The following is a 16,603-nucleotide window of genomic DNA, read 5'->3' on the forward strand; positions in this document are numbered from 1 at the left end:
AATTTAGCATGCAATATCATACGAGTTTTCATTTTATATCTGGCTAACCGATGTTAAACGAGGTGGAAAGAAAAACTAACATGGTAAAATCTTTAAAATCAGTGCAGCATTTTCCCCTTATAATAACGCATATTTCTACATCACTGTTGACTCTGGCACAGACCTTAAACTTTTCTGTCGCGTTTCGCGACTATAATGTATGAAGTAGACCGCATTTCTAAGATTGATGTCACTTTGCGGGTTAGAGAACGAGTGACTCCCTTAAGAAAAATATATCAGTGTGAGCTTTTTAATATTTTGCTTAAGAAACAGTCCACCCCATGACTGATTTCAAGCAAGTGGCGAGTATAAATCAACAACAAAAGCCTTTCGCTATACCTGCATTTGTGCCAGGAAACCTATGCGTGATGCAGTGCCAGGTTTGTCAAAATGTTGCCATCCTGCCTAACATGCTAAGAGGGCATTTAGGAGCATTTTAGACACTCTTAAAAATAGTATTCATAGCTGTCACTCAGAATTGAGAAACTAGAAAGAAAAGCATAGAGAACATATTTCTAAACTTAGGCTATCATGTTTGATATCCAAACTAACTGAAGTTAACTTGTATCTTTTCCAGCAATTAAAAACGCAAATCATCCTGCATTTCAGTTTTAAATTTCAAAGCATTTCGTTGAATGAAAAGAGAGGAGAAATCCACCTGTTGCCGTTGTAACAAATGAAGGTCTGAGAGGCTGTTAAAGCTGTAATGAGAATCCAAGCTGGATGAGAAAAACCACAGAAAGCCAAAGATCATTATGTGAAATGTCCTGAGGGTACACAGAGCTCATAATGAATGAACGCACGGTGAGAAACTCTCCATGACTGAGTCAAACATTATTTGTCATGAAAAAAATGATTATTCCATATACTCCATTACTGCATTAATCAAGACTGCTCTCTGTCTGGCCAACTAAATGAGCAAAACACCCTGAAAGAAAAAGTAAAATATATACACAATATGAATAAATACAACTATGCCCTATTAAACTGTACATGTTGCTCGGCTATGGGACCGTCCATCCTCCATCCCACACAGGGTGCCCACCTCCACAACCCTATACAGCGGAAGCTGTAAAATCATGGTGGGAGAGTCTACGGACCCCAGGAGGGCTGAAACTGCTATTTAATCTATTGACATGTTGGGAACAGCTGTTTCTCTTTCCCCCCTCCATCCCTCTCTGATGTGAAATGCACTAGCACTAGCCGCATCCAGACCGGACATTTACGAGGGTGGAATGCCTTGCCCTGGCGTGCTGACTAAATCTCCCCGGTTGGATAGCAGTGCACAGGCCTCTAATGAAGGTGGTGAGAGAAGTGGAACCACAGAGCACAACTGGGAAGGAAACAGCAAAGAGGTATCAAGTGTTGCAGCCGGACAGGTGCAGAGGTCGATACTTAAGAGATTATATGGACTGATATCGTAGCCAAATGTGTCCAGAGTCGCAAGACATTGTTTGCAAGCATGGCGTGGAGATACAGGGAATTTTGTAAGCGAATTTAGCTATGCGTCTCATTGCTACAGTATCTGCAACAATTACAGAAAAACGACTCAATTTTGCTCAAATTCTCCAACAAAAAAATGATCATCAAACAGTTAAAAGTTATATAATAACCCCAAAGATTCCTTACCCAGTAAACGCTGAGCGATTCAGCTTCTTCTGGGACCACGGAAGAACAATGCAACCTTTTATTGAATTATATATTGAACATTTCAATTCAAAACCCGAACACAAAACTGATCACAAGACTTTTTATTTAAAAGAACTCTTTTCTTTCGTATCTTACGAGTCATTTGTACAGTGAGGTCAAGATTTGAGTGAACCGTGAAGGTGCTGAATGCAGAATGAACACGTCGAGCACTGCATTACTCGGTCTAAGCAAACTCGTTCCTGTGTTGTTTATTCACGCAACAAAATTCTGGGTACAACAACAAATTCTGACCGAGCTAACAGAGTTGGATGTGTTTTGATACACTGAAATACAGCAATATCGGAAAAGGGCTCTTCAAAGCCATTATTCAATGAACTCAGATGAAGTTTTAAACAAGGATGCAAAATACGGAATTGGCTCACAGGCAGACCAAATGTATTTATTATTTATAATTAGTTTTTTGGTTAATTTTAACCATCTCGGGATTCTGACATGTCCTAATTTACCAAGTAAATAGACAAACGGATAACATTCCTGTGTTTCTATTTGCATTATAACAAACCGTTCTTTATCAAGTCTATATTGCATCAAACCAAAATGTCCAGAGCAAAGAGCACATTACACCAAATTGCCAACGTGTGATGTGTTGATTCTTTGTTTATACACTATGAAGTTAGTCATTTTTTGTATATTAATTGTCTATAATCATATTGGCTAGTGTCAATATATTTATAGACAACAACAGGACTACATCCAATAAATATAATATATATTTACACACACAATATTGATTTGTGTACCTGAGTGAAATCTGATTTTTAAATGACTTCTGTTCATTCACAGATGAATCGGTATTCTTCCCTGATGGAAACCTCAACAGTGCAGAGCTTATGTCCGTTATGCACGTTTTCGATTTTGTCTTTCCCTTTCCAAGTTGCATAACCTTTGGTATCCGTTCTTAACTCCAAGATATCGAGGCTGACATCAAGTCAGGATCAACAACGGCCATACAGGTGTTTGTGTTAGCTCTACACAGCCAAAGATGTTGTACCGGCGGCTACATCTCCCTCGTCCCGTGTCACACGGCTCTTCTTGCAGGTGAGTGCCAACAGAAGCAGCATGGGCAGATGCCAGAGGCTACAGAAAAACAGCTTGCGGGCATTCTGCCTGTCACCATGGCGATAGAACTGTAAGGCCAGGTAGCTGATGTAAAGGTTAATGGGCAGTGAGACTAAGGGGAAGGTCCACGTGGTGACGTCCAGGACAGGACCCAAGGCCGAGAGCCCGATCAGGCCCACGCTGTGGCGGAGGGCCACGCGCTTACAAAGGGCGGGATGTGTGACGGACATCATTCGGTACCCGCCGCGCGAGTAGTCCTCCTTCAGGTTCCAGCTCAGAGCGTTAAAGTGAGGAAACTGCCAAGAGAACAGGAACGCTCCCAACAAGAGTGCTCCTGGAGAGGAAAAGAGAGAGAGCAAAAGAAGTGAATAAACAAACAACATCGCAGTGACATTTGAACACTGGAGGTGAACTGTGCACGTGTACAAGCAGAAAACAAACCAAAAAAAAAAAAAATGTTTTAGTTTCTTAGCCTATTTAGTTTTCCTAGAACCATCAATTTTAAAAACCCTCCATCACAGAGGATCTGTCCCATCCTGCTGGGCAGAAAACAAACATCGTTCACCTGGGTTCAGAGGTCAGAGGCAGAGCGGAAAGTTGATACGGCACAAACAGTGGCCCGTGCAGGGCTAACAGCGCATGACGCGTCGAGCTGCCTCTGTGCGAGTGATCTTACGATCCTCTGGGAAACGCAGCGCACAACTTTTAGGTTGTCTTTCCAGCCGCTAGGACACTTAATAATTAGCACTAAGATTTACAGTCGCTTTGAAAACAGATCTCATGGTTGCCTCAACAACACACTATTATAAGATTGCAAAACAGGCCGCAGACCCCTTGCTGAGTTCTACAAACACTCGATTTCACGCAAGAAGTATCTTTGTAATAACACAGGATGTTGAGTGTGTAACTACAACACTCGTAAGTGGACAGTGACTGCATAACCAAGTTTAACCAACAGACTGTAATAGTGCTGAAACCGACAACAAAGAGGGGGAAATGTGAAAATGGCCTACAACATGGACAATGCTATATACATATATAGTGCTATAAGGAAAACAATAGGGAAGTCAGAAAAGGTCTGAGAACTGAAGAATGTGAACTAGAGGTAAAACATACACTCAGCTCATGATTCGATACAATACACTACACTACACTACACTACGTTTATGGTATGACAGTATCATATTTTGAAGGGAAAAAAAAACTTTTTTAGATTTATTTCTAAAACATGAACCATTTTAAATAATATTTTTGTTGTAGATACAAGGTTTTACTGAATCTTCTGCATGTAAATGTATAAAACTTGAATAGGTATGTCACAGACAAATAAAACAAACTTTAAGCATAAACATTAAAACAACAAAGTAGGCCTAATAGAGCTAATAGAACTTCTTAAAGCAGCAAAAGCACAAAATAAAAAACTGAACATTAAAACTTGTGTTGAAGCACATCCAATAGGTTTAAACAGACAAGATATTGTAAAAATATCACAATATTTGTTGCACAATATATAGATGTATGTGTTGTTTCATTCTTAACGTCATTCCTGCATCTATGTCTTTGGGCTGTGGGAGGAAACCGGGGAATCTATAGATCAATGATGGTGTTTGAGCCCTCGTTGTGTTAGTGTGTATATTGCACCTGGATCGAGAGAGCCAGTGGCTGCCGTCCAGCCCATTACAGGTGGGATGGCGCCCACCACCGCGCCCACCCAGGTGTTTGTGATGCTGAGGCGTTTCAGGGGAGTGTAGCAGCACGTGTACAGGAAGATGTTCAGAGCACCCAGGAAGCCGGTCAGAGGATTGACACCCAGGGTCAACAGGGTCAAACCTGGGATCCCACACGCCAGTGCGAACGAGACAGCGTGAAGTGGGCTGAGAGAAACGGAAAAGCAGAAGACAAGCACAACATGAATATAGATTTTTGTATGCGGGGTTTAAAGTGGTAATGAAGAGTTCATTTTGCAACGAGGTACGTTGAAACAACTTGAATCAACTTAAACTGACACCATTCACTTTTCTGAAGTTTAGGAGCGATACAGTATCTCTTGTACTTCAAGGGAGGGAAGATATGAGTTTTCATAGCCCATGACCTCTAAAGATCAAGGAAAATTTCGTTTAACCCTGTAGAAAACTACCAAACACTGGCCCAGAACTGATTTTCCGATAAAACGACAACCAACATGAAAAACATTATAATGGAACCAAAATGGAACAATAAAAAGACAAAGGCGACAAAGAAAAAAGCAAGAATAAAGAGCTTGTAAAATAGCTTCTAAGATAAGCTGTTGTGCGGTTCTGCGAGTATCACATCAAAACAAAAGCGTTCTGCCTCTCTGCTTCAGATTAAACCTCTCCTCGCCACAGACGCTTCCATCGGACAACCACTTCCTTTAACGTTTATTAAACGCAGTCCTCCAGTCCTGCGCAGGCGTCTGGTTCAAATTCACAGCTAACTGCTCCATAAATTAGAGGAGCATTGAGACAGAGACCAAAGCTGAGAGGAAAAAAGGGGGTATTTTCTGCCCGACAGCAGGAGATTCCATTCAAATGCTATTATCATTGTTATGACTGTTTTATGTGGTTAAGGGGTTTTACAGTCTATATGTGTTCCATAAGTCAAAGCATGAGATCAGCTGTTTGGGTGATGAGGCTACTAACGTTCGGAGCAAAACCGCTGGAATTTCCACAACTCTGTGAAAAAAAGAGCTAATCTAACTGTCACAAATACACCAGGTATGGCTCCAAGTTGTTGTTCATTCATAGTCTGAAGTCTAAATAATTTACCGTAATGCAATAAAAACAAACGCTTGTCTGACGTGATGCTCTCATGTGGCAGGTTTTTCCAGAAAGTAAAAAAAAAACGTGGACAAGGCTTAAACCATGACAGCTGAAATGAATCTTTCTCAGTCTAGACCTAAGATGAAATAGGTATATACTATAAGAGAAACTATACATATACATTTTTGTAATAATGAAAAAAAGAATAAATATACAACAATTAAATGCATGCATTTGGCAGACAATTTTATCTAAAGTGATTTTGTGAAAATGAAAATTCTGTCATCATTTATTCATCCTCGAGTCATTTTAAACCTGTATGACTTTCTTTCTTCCGCAGAGAACAAAAGAAGATTTTTGAAGAATGTTGTTAACCGAACACCCATTCACTTCTATTGTAAGGACACAAAACCAATGCAAGTGAATGGGTGCCGGTTAACATTGTTCAAACTATCTTACTTTGTGTTCTGTGGAAAAAAATGTCATACAGGTTTGAAATGACTTGAGGATAAATAAATGATGACAGAATTTTCATTTTAAAGCGCATTCAAAATTGGTTTCACGTATTATTTTATTAATATGTTTAATCCCTGGGATTTAAACCCACAATCTTTGCACTGCTAACACAATGCTCTACTAATTTAGCTAAAGGAAAAGAATTCTCGCTAAAATAATTAACAACATAAAAAGAAATACGAATGCTAACTTCTCATAGTGATCTTGAGAATGTGTCACAGCTTGTGGGTTCTTTCGTGACAGATTTGGCGTGCCAGCTTTTAACGCACACCTCGGTCACATTCTTATGATGTAAGACAGCCACACACACGCAAACATCAAAGAGTGTAATAACACACTGTCAGAAGCGAGTGTGTGTGTGGGTGTAAACATGTTCCACTGGGATGCACCTAATGGGTGTAATGATATGTTGTGGTAGATGACACTGGTGTTTGTACGCTGTGTATTTGTGTACAGGTCTAGAGGTGAACAGGTGAAGATATGTTATGACGATGCAAAAACAACAAACAGATTCCTCCTGTCATTAACACAAGGTTCTGCAATGTACAGAAAAACAATTCTGCGCAGAAGTGACAGAAACCGTGCTCTTTAAAATTCACCTGCCCAGACCTCCTAAAATAAAGCTGAATTGATACAGTGTTACAGTGATGTTAAAGGGAAAAATCCTTCATCATTTACTCATCTGCATGTCATTTCAAACCTGTATGACTTTATTTTTTCAAAAGATGAAAAAAGGACAAATTATTATATTTTGAAGAATGTTAGTAACCAAACAACATTGGCCCCCATTGACTTCCATTGTATGGACACAAAAAACTGGGGTGATTCTCACAAAATCTTGGTTTTAAGATGTCAAACATGATTTTCTTAAAAACACTTTAAAACAAAATTTAAAATTACCGACAGTTTAACACAATAAAAAAGGCCTTCAAATTTCTCATTACCGTATCCATTTAAAACAATCAATCTCATAGCATGTTTTGCTAAAAAGCGAATCCATGATGCCTAAGGAAGTTTTCACTAATCATAATAAGACATTAATTAATTATATTTTAATAGACTATTATACATGTAAAATTTATTTAAATGTGGAAAATTACCTGTCTCGGTAATGAGAGGGGGAAAAGTTGTGTACACAGCGTGACAAGAGAATATTAAGTTTTAAGTTAAAGTTTTTTTCAAAATAATTTGTTAACTTGTTAGTCATTTGAAAGGTACTAGTAGATGTGTTTCTCCACATAAAATCAAACTTAATGTAAACATCTTTGTGTGTGTTTAAAGTCTTTAAAAAACGTTACGGCGGATGAGAACATCAGTCCTGGACACTTCTTTCTTCATTTTTATTATACATGAATATTCCGTCAAAAAGAAAATCTAGTAGAACATCCAATTGTTTTTTTCACAATATTTAAATTTTACTGTGTTTAAATTACAACATATAATGCACCCAAGACAAATCGGGACGCGTTACGGTTATGAGAATTTCAGCAGAAAAAGCAAAAAAAATCTGTCAAAATGATGTTTGAGAACACAATTCTCTTATGATCAATTTTTGTGTTATAATTCAAATCTTTACTGCCATGATGTTTCAGTGGTTTCATGAGAATCACCCACTGAGGCATTTCTCAAAATATCTTCTTTTGAGCTTCACAGAAGAAAAAAGTAACATACAGGTTTTCAATGACATAAGAGTACATAAATGATGACAGAATGTTTGCTTAACTCAAAAATATGGTTTATGTTAGACATCAATGACTTTAAACATGCATGTAAACCACAAATAAATGTATCGAATGGGCCTAAAATGTTCAGATTTACGTTGGTGCTTTGGTGCAGCGGTAAGAACACATGTGCCTGACATTCGAGTTTGACCCCAGCCTGCAACCTATCTATTTAATAAAGCTAAAAGCCTGACAAATGAAAACAAAAACATGGCTAGGGTAAGAGCGGCAGGATGAGACGAGAGGAGGAGAAATGTGGACGAAGAAAAAAAAGACACGCCTTCACACACCTGGATCAGGTTACACAGGACAGGTGCGGGAGCGGCTGGCCAGCGCTACAGATATCAGACAATGGCGTATAGTTTCTGATGCCGACGGGCTCGACTATACACAAACACTGGGCTATTTGAGAACAATGTCGAGTAAATTACGTTACATAACAAGAGTAGGGAAGCCATTTTAATCTGCAGTGACTTTTTACAAAAATCACAACAAAGACAGCAAGGATGTGTCGTTTCAAAATTTACAGACATTTGCAAAAATATAATGCCCACAAATACTGGTAGGCAGCACACTGGGTTTTGCAATATAGCAGTATGTCTACTTACGTTTATGGCAATTTACGTCAAAAATGCAAATTCAAATATGAATTTAAAAGAACTTCACAAAAAAAAAGTTGATCATCAGATTTGATCATTAGATGTGACAATAAAGGTCCAGTGTGTAATTTTTTGGAGGACCTACTGACAGAAATGCAATATAATATACATAAGTATGTATTTAGAGGTGTATGAAGACCTTACATAATGAAGCGTTATGTTTTTATTATCTTAAAGGACAAACTGCTCTACAGAGTGTATCGAAAATACGTTACATTTTTATATAAATGTCTCCTTAGTCCTCTCTCAGCCTCCGTAATGCTTCGAAAGGGAGGGGTGGAGTGAGCCGTTGGTTGCAATTCACAACCTCACCGCTAGATGCCGCAAAAATTGACATGGTCCTTTAAAGGGTCTTGGAAGCCTGTAATCAATTTCTTTAGGAGGAAAATGCTGCCTGTTAAATCAATGACTGATGGGCCATTTACTAAGCAGCTTCAAACAAATATCAGAGCCCTAGAATCAAGGATCTGAACAGAAGACAAAGGAAATACAAAAACAGAGAGTATCATAAAGTATAAGAATGGTTTTGAAGAAGCTCACCTTATTTGTCCTCTGACCAGAGGTCTGTTTTTGGTACGATTCATGTTCGAGTCGAAGGGCACCTCAAAGTACTGTAGAGGAAAGAGATAATAAAAATGAACAAAATGCAACATTCCAAGATAATTTTTTTAAGAGAGAGAGAGAGAGAGAGACATACACAAATGTGATTAATTTTATTCAGATTTTTGTTCAAAAGAAGAGTAAATGAAAAACATGGGTACAAATCTTAATAAAAGTTTTAAGAAAATTAAATGTTGTATGACTAGATGTTGATTCCCAGCACACAAACACTACATCCAGTACAAATGTGCCATTCAGAATACTTGTCTAACCACTTCGAAGATCAACAATGGCGCTAAAGCACTGTTTGCAACATGCTACAAGACGGGTTTCTCAGAAATCTTCTCAGGAACATCTGCTCAATATCCACAAATGCATGACATCCCAACCCTTAAACGAATCGATATGCATGCATGTGTGTGAGAAAGTACCACAGAGGTTGCTTAGGTGCAACGGGCCGATTAAGGTTTTAAAAAACGTAGTTTTACGGCCTTCTGCGAGTCTGCTGAAAACTCACCCGGGGAATCCACAATGTGAGACTAAAATACAAACACGTGAAGCGTTTAAAGCCAGGAACCCGTTCTTCAGTCTGTGAGCGAGCACATGCGTCTAATGAAGAAAACAGGCAGCTCACTTTTCAACCCAAGAATTTCAGGACCCATTTCTCCTAAAATATGGCCCCCATAAAATAACTAATAAACAGATAATCCCTTCTTCTATTCCTTTCTTAATTTACTGTCCGTTTGACATCGGAGAGTGGTGCCTTCTTTAAAACGCTCTTGTGGTAGGTAATACATTTCCCGCAGAGCACATTTATATTTTGTTAGAACGGGCAATACCACTTCAGGAGCACAATGGGGGGGAAATACATATTATCTGTGACGGTCTGTGTCGGAATATCTCTTGAGCTTTCAGAGTTTAAACGCTGCGAATGATAACATCTGTCATTTCTATGATTCTTCACAGCAAGCATTTCTACAAAAGCATAAAGAGAAAACAGAATAACTCGAAAGTTCACGAAAGAACCTTACATTTTAGTCTAACATTCATAGGACAGGTGAATAAAACATCAAGGGGGTCAGAAAAAATGCACTTGGTGGAAGACACATTTAATGTCAACATGGTAGATTGATACTTTTTCGTTTTGTTGCAGTGACTTTTGGCAGCTATTTTACACTCACATCAATGTCATCCGATGTGACGAAGTAGCGCGACGCAGAGCAGAGGAAGTTTAAGCCCAAAGTGTGTTGTATAAAGTTAAGTAGAGCGTCTGTTAAGTCTCAAATTTATTCTCTCAGCCCTCAGCATTATTACACTTGAGATACAGGGCAGGCCAGCCAACAGATGTGGCTTCGCAGTTTTAGGGCCGAGGTGTTAATTCTATTTCCTGGGTCAGGAAACGCGTCAGAGGGCCACAGAGAGACCCAGAGCAAATGTTCTGGTTTCTAAAGTATTAGCCAGATGCTAACAAGACCATTTCGGAGTAGTTCTTTGAAACCAGTTTGCATGCAAAGATTGACAATAATGTGTGTCTGGGCAGAATACATCATTGTAAAGTCAAAGAAAAGTGTTTCCGGTGCTCTGTAACGGCATTCGAAAGTGTTCTCACAATGTTTCGAGTGCCTGTCAGAAGCTTTCGGCTTTTAGCCGTCGTCTCATTTCACAGTCTGTCCATGCTTATACATTTTTCCCCTTTTCAGACTGGTACATCATCTGGTTCACATCAACACCCAGAGACCCCTGCCATTTCTGCTTCAGTGCGTTTATTGCTGGTGGAGATCATTCTTTACAAAAAAAGGAGCGAGTATAAAAGAATATAAAGGGGAATCGACATATTATGGGCTGTCACATCTCCACTTCTAAGGCCCTGCATAATCAGATTCTTTGTTTCATTGGAGAACTTGCATTAATCAGATCAAGTTAAAATGGTTTCTTTAATAAACCGGTTTCAGGGTTATTCTATTGAGGAAACAAAACACAGCAAGAGAAAACCTGTCTTCAATTTTAAGAGACTTCAGACAGAACCGCTGAACAATTATAAGAAACAAAATTACGGGAACTCATAAAATTACATAGACATATTGCACATTACTTATAACACTATATACAATATACAGCCACAGAAAAAAATGTAAGAGACCATTTTCAGTTTTTTCAGAATGGACTATTTATAGGCATGTGTTTAGGTAAAATTAATATTTTTGTTTTATTCTGTGAATTACTAACAATATTTCTCCCAAATATTTTAAATAAAATATTGTTTGTATTTGCATTTATCTGCAGAAAATGAAAACTGGAGAAACAGGTGAAAATAACAGAAAAGCTGCTCTGTATTTTTTAGACCTCAAATACCGCAAAGAAAACAAGTTTATATTCACTTTTAAGCAATACAACAGTAATATTTGTAAATGTATTCAAGAAATGTTCAAACATCATTTTTTATGTGATAACCTAGTTTTCATGTGTCTCGACATGCTGTCAGTCTTTCACGTTGCTGTTGGATGACTTTATGTCCTTCCTGTGGTTTGATTTTGTTGAAATGCAACAGACAGGGACTGAAATGCCCACTAGAAATGCTGATGAAATGAAAATTTGGAATGGTCTCTTCATTTTTCCCGTGTTGCATTGTTTGCTTTCCTTTTGAAACAAGGATTGTGTGACAGGACACATTATCACTCTGTTAAAAACAAGACAGCAGATTTAAAAAAGAAAATTGTGATCAGTTTTGTGCTGGTTTGCATTAAGTTCAGAAAACCGATGACTGAAATCAAAATCAAAACCAAAGCAAATTCAAAACAGAAAACTTTCCATACGTCACTCTTTGTTATGCAATATTCAGGAAAAGCAAACACGCCCAAACTGTTGAAAAATAAAATAATGTATAATGTAATGTACAAAATAAAACAACTAAAGCAATGAGTGTACTGCAAAGTTGCATTGCATTGTGTGTAAGGAATCATTGACTTTTACCCCTAAATCGTGCTTCTCATCACAGCGTATAAATTTGCTCGGCTCATGAGCGATACTGCAGAGTTCACTGTACGAGTAGCAGCAAAGCTCTGGGTTCACTCAGTGAAGAGGGGAGTCGGTACAAAGTCACGCCGGCATGACAAACAAACTTTGGACTATGAGACCATACAAACCACCACGGATGTGAAACTTTTACTGTAGCCGAGATCTCTCAGCACTGACAGTATTTACTCTAAAGGGAAGTGCATTTGAGGCCAACCACACGTACACATAAATATGTAAACAAACACACTAGAGATGTGCGAAACTACATTTTTTCAAAACCGACTAGTAAATGGCTCGCAAACTAGTTAACAAACAGCTCTTACGGAAGCACAGGATAATTACAACAGGTAAAACAATATAAATGCTGTGTTCACACCAAACCCGAATCATCGCTTTCCTTGCTCTTTATTACTTGCAGGATTAGTTTGATATATTTGCACGAGTGATGCGAAAAACATCACGCAACGTGATTCGTTTCGAGTGAATTGCGTCACCCTGTGCGAGTGCGCGTCTATTCGCATCTTTGTATGACTTTATATGTAATGTACACGCGCAAATCGCTTAATTCCTGTTTGGTGTGAACGCAGCCTAAGACCTGACTTTAAAATCGTGCGGCTGTATCTGCAGTGCTTTTGTTAAAAGTGGATCTGAATCTAAAGTCTAAACCTTTCAGTTTTTATGATGCAAAAGAACAGCATGCTAAAAATAGAAATATAGAAAAAAACCCAGATATTAAGTACTAGTCAACCTTGTACAGTAAATATACTGTGCATGTTTACAGTTCAGCTGCTGTATACGAGAAGGACGTTGGCATCGATCCCATAAAGCAGGTTAAAGTAAACAACACCTGCGCAAACATCTCCTTGGCAACTTTGTGTTTTTGTCCTCCACGTCTCAAGCATACAGGTACGGTCCAAGCTTTCAACCAGTTGTCAGCACACATTGTCAGCACACATTGTCAGCACACACTTGGGATGATAAATCTCCACGCTGTCAAAGTCCAGGTGCAAGGAGCAGAGTTCGGGAGTTGAAATGGTAATAGCGCATCTATTTAAACAAAATGACCTGCCAAACGTGGAAGAACAGCAGCAGAGAACATCAGCTGTAATTCATCTCGAGCGTTTGTGGATGAAGTCGGAGCTAAAATCCTCTTTAGTGACAGCGAACTCCAAATTGTTGCGGTTCAAGTTCAACCTGAGTTTTGGTGGGACCTGCAGAATCTGTTCCCAAAACCAGTTTTCAGCACACATAGAACGCTTACAACACGATTACACAACTACATCATAACTGGACAAAAGCTTGAATTCTGAACCTTTTGGAAGGCCTCCTCATTCCACTTTTCTACAAATATACATCATCTCCTCCAGGGTGGACCTCTGAGTCTTTGAATGTTTTGACTGATAGTTTAGATGAATTATAAAGTCATGTTGGTGCGTAGACTAAACGGCATCTTATCTTACTGCTGCACCTGTAGACGACATCCGACAAACATCTCACAGACAGGGATTTTAACGTCACTTTGATGTGCCACACGTAAATCTCAGAAATACAGGTTGGAGGCTTCTTAAAAAACATGATGTTTTACCATCTTTTGACATGCAGCCTAGATTTGTGTTTATCTAAAGCAAGAGGGAGACAGAACAGTTTGGTGCAGAACTCAAATGTGTTGGACACGCAATACAGAACATTCAAATAACATTGATCTGATGTTTGTGCTAGAAATTCGGAATATTATAATATATTAAATATTATATTTTTATAATTCATACAAATTCTGTCATTTATTTATCCTCATGCCGTTCAAAACCCGTTTATGACTCTTTCTTCTGTGGAACACAAAAGTAGATATTTTGAGAAATGTCTCAGTGGTTTTGAGTCCATACGATGGAAGTCAATGGAAACTAATTTTGTTCGGTTATCAACTTTCTTCAAAATATCTTATCTTGTGTTCCACAGAAGAAAAACAGGTTTAGAATGACTAATGATGGTAAGTTTATGAAGAAAACTTTCATTTTTGGGTGAAAATAAAAAAATACTCTGCCTTGGAAAAACACACCCAGCTTAACAACTGACAATCATAACTAGACTAGACATTTTTAATACAAGTAATCTGGGTGCATTTTGACTTCATAATGACTCAAGTAAAATGTACACAATGTATATGTAAATGTATAAGAGTAGATGATACAGAATTTATAATCATACATTATCAGACTGTACGCCAGTGCCACTATGACCATCAGTGCCTCCACATCCATTCCAAGTAGTACATTAAGATTCACATCCACAAATTCACTCTTTCCACGCAAGAGAGCAAGAATTTATGCCGGTACCTCGGTCTTATCCTGGTATGTGAGATGTGTTCGTTTGGCCTCTCTGGACACAGAGCACGGACGGAGTTGGCAGGAGCTCAGCAGGCACGGCGACACGATGATGAACGGCTTGTAGGAAGCGAAATTTAGTGCTAAAATGTCCACATGCTAATCAGCCAATTACAAATGTTCTGCTCTACGCTAGCGCTGCCTCACTGCAAATCAATGCATTCTGTTCTTTCGCCAACGGGTGCAAGAAGAGATGAAAGCCTGTGAATAGTTAGTCTTTTGGATGCTCTTACCCCAGGCTGAAGACAAGGGCTACAGCACGAGAAAATCTGTGCGTGATCAGTCGAACTGAACCGTGAAGACCCAAAAATTTGGTTTTGAAAGCAGCCTTGTTAGTCACTTTTGGGGGGATATGAGATCAGCTACTCGCACCCAAGATAAGACAAAAGCACCACAATCACTGCTAAGGTCCTCCAAATTGTTTCCAGCTCTACCATTTGCAGATGTTTTTGCAACGTTTGCGGCAGTTACAGTACACGTTACAAAGTATTTCATGGCAATGGCATAAGATAGATGACCGCTGTCTGGGTCGGTTGGGAGTTGAAGACAGGGGCTAAGTTAGTGGTTCTAGATGTCAGGAACCTCCTGTGGGAAAGGAGAGCTAGTTCATCATCTTTGGCCTAACGTCAGTTCACATAACCCAAGCCGTCACTAAGGTAAGCCTGTAGTTTACAGTTCTCTAATCTCAGGGATTCCACACGAAGCACCTCCCACTGTGTCAAAGTTTCACATTACAGTTTTACAGAAGGCATTTTTGATGGACTGAATAAGAAACAGTTTTAATATCGGTCATATATTTGGTGTTACATACCAAGACAACCAGATACCTCACCTATCTTTACAATATAATTGAATTAATTTAAAACCAAAAACCAAGATGAAACATGCATCGTTCAATTCTTTTTGCACCACGTGGCTATGATCTGAGCTCTACATTTTAAATCCACATAATTCATGATGTCATCAATCACAGTGCTATTTTAAATAAACTAAACACAGACATTTAGGGTGATACAGGTACTTCATCTGGGAAGGCGAACACACTCCATGTCCCAAAAGGAAAGCCATTTCACTTTGAGAGCGGCATGGACTAACGAAATATGTTTGCTACTGAAGTTGGGAAAACCTTAAAATTGACGAAATGTAAATTACCACACAGCCGGAAAGGGGGGGGATTAACATAACACTCCTAAACTATTTTCAGTTTTTCTAAATTTACTTTTTATAGTGTGTTTAAGTAAAATGATTTTTGCTTCATCCTGTGAACTACTGACAACATTTCCCCCAAATTCCAAATAAAACTTGTATGCTTATACAGCCGCAGAAAAATTAAGAGACCATTTCAAAATTATTTTCATTTTTGATTTACTATTTTTAGGTATGTGTTTTGGTAAAATTATCACTTTTGTTTCATTCTGTGAACTACTAACAATATTTCTCCCAAATTTCAAATAAAATATTGTTTTTAATCGCATTTATTTGCAGACATAAAAACTGAAGAAACAGGTCAAAATAACGGAAAAGATGCTCTGTATTTTTTCAGACCTCAAATACTGCGAAGAAAACAAGTTCATGTTCACTTTCAAGCAATACACAACAGTCACTTAAGTATTTAGGAAAAGTTCAAATAATTGTTTTTTTGTATGATAACCTAGATTTTTTTCACAGTTTACATGTGTCTGTCAGTCTTTCACATTTCTGTTGGATGACATTGTCGCTCCTGAGGTTTGACACTGGAATGGCCGCATACATCTAATGTCACATACAATTTGGAATGGTCTCTTACCTTTTTCCTCAGCTGTATTTGCAGAAAATCGAAACAGGACAAAGTGGTCAAAATGACAAAAAAAAAATGCTTGCCTTGCAGATCTCAAATACCCCAAAGAACTTCATATTCAATTTTAAAGAACACAATATGTGTATAAAATATGTTTTTACATGTACTTTAGGATCAGTTGGGTTGCTGTTGGGTAACGTTGTCACTTCTGAGGTTTGTTTCTGTTGGAACAGACACAATACTGTACATGAAAAAATGCTGATTAAAGCCAAAACTAAAGTGGTCTCTTAATTTTGTTGCAAGTCTGTATATTGCAAAACTCTCCCCATGGGTGGCAAAGACAATA

The 16,603-nt window shown here is 38.4% G+C and overlaps 1 protein-coding gene across 1 annotated transcript in view; it reads right to left on the reverse strand.

The window, feature by feature from the left end:
- Positions 1-1,781: 1,781 nt before the first annotated feature.
- Positions 1,782-16,603, reverse strand: part of LOC130568869 (protoheme IX farnesyltransferase, mitochondrial) — a 42,127-nt gene continuing 27,305 nt past the window's right edge. The window contains exons 5-7 of the mRNA XM_057357990.1: positions 9,025-9,095; positions 4,450-4,682; positions 1,782-3,142 (exon numbers count right to left, since the gene is read on the reverse strand). Coding sequence (XP_057213973.1) covers positions 2,718-3,142; positions 4,450-4,682; positions 9,025-9,095 — 729 coding nt within the window. The 3' untranslated portion in view covers positions 1,782-2,717. The remainder of the gene's footprint in view (positions 3,143-4,449; positions 4,683-9,024; positions 9,096-16,603) is intronic.

This window comes from Triplophysa rosa, linkage group LG18, assembly GCF_024868665.1.
Source record: "Triplophysa rosa linkage group LG18, Trosa_1v2, whole genome shotgun sequence".
Classification (NCBI taxonomy): Eukaryota; Metazoa; Chordata; class Actinopteri; order Cypriniformes; family Nemacheilidae; genus Triplophysa; species Triplophysa rosa.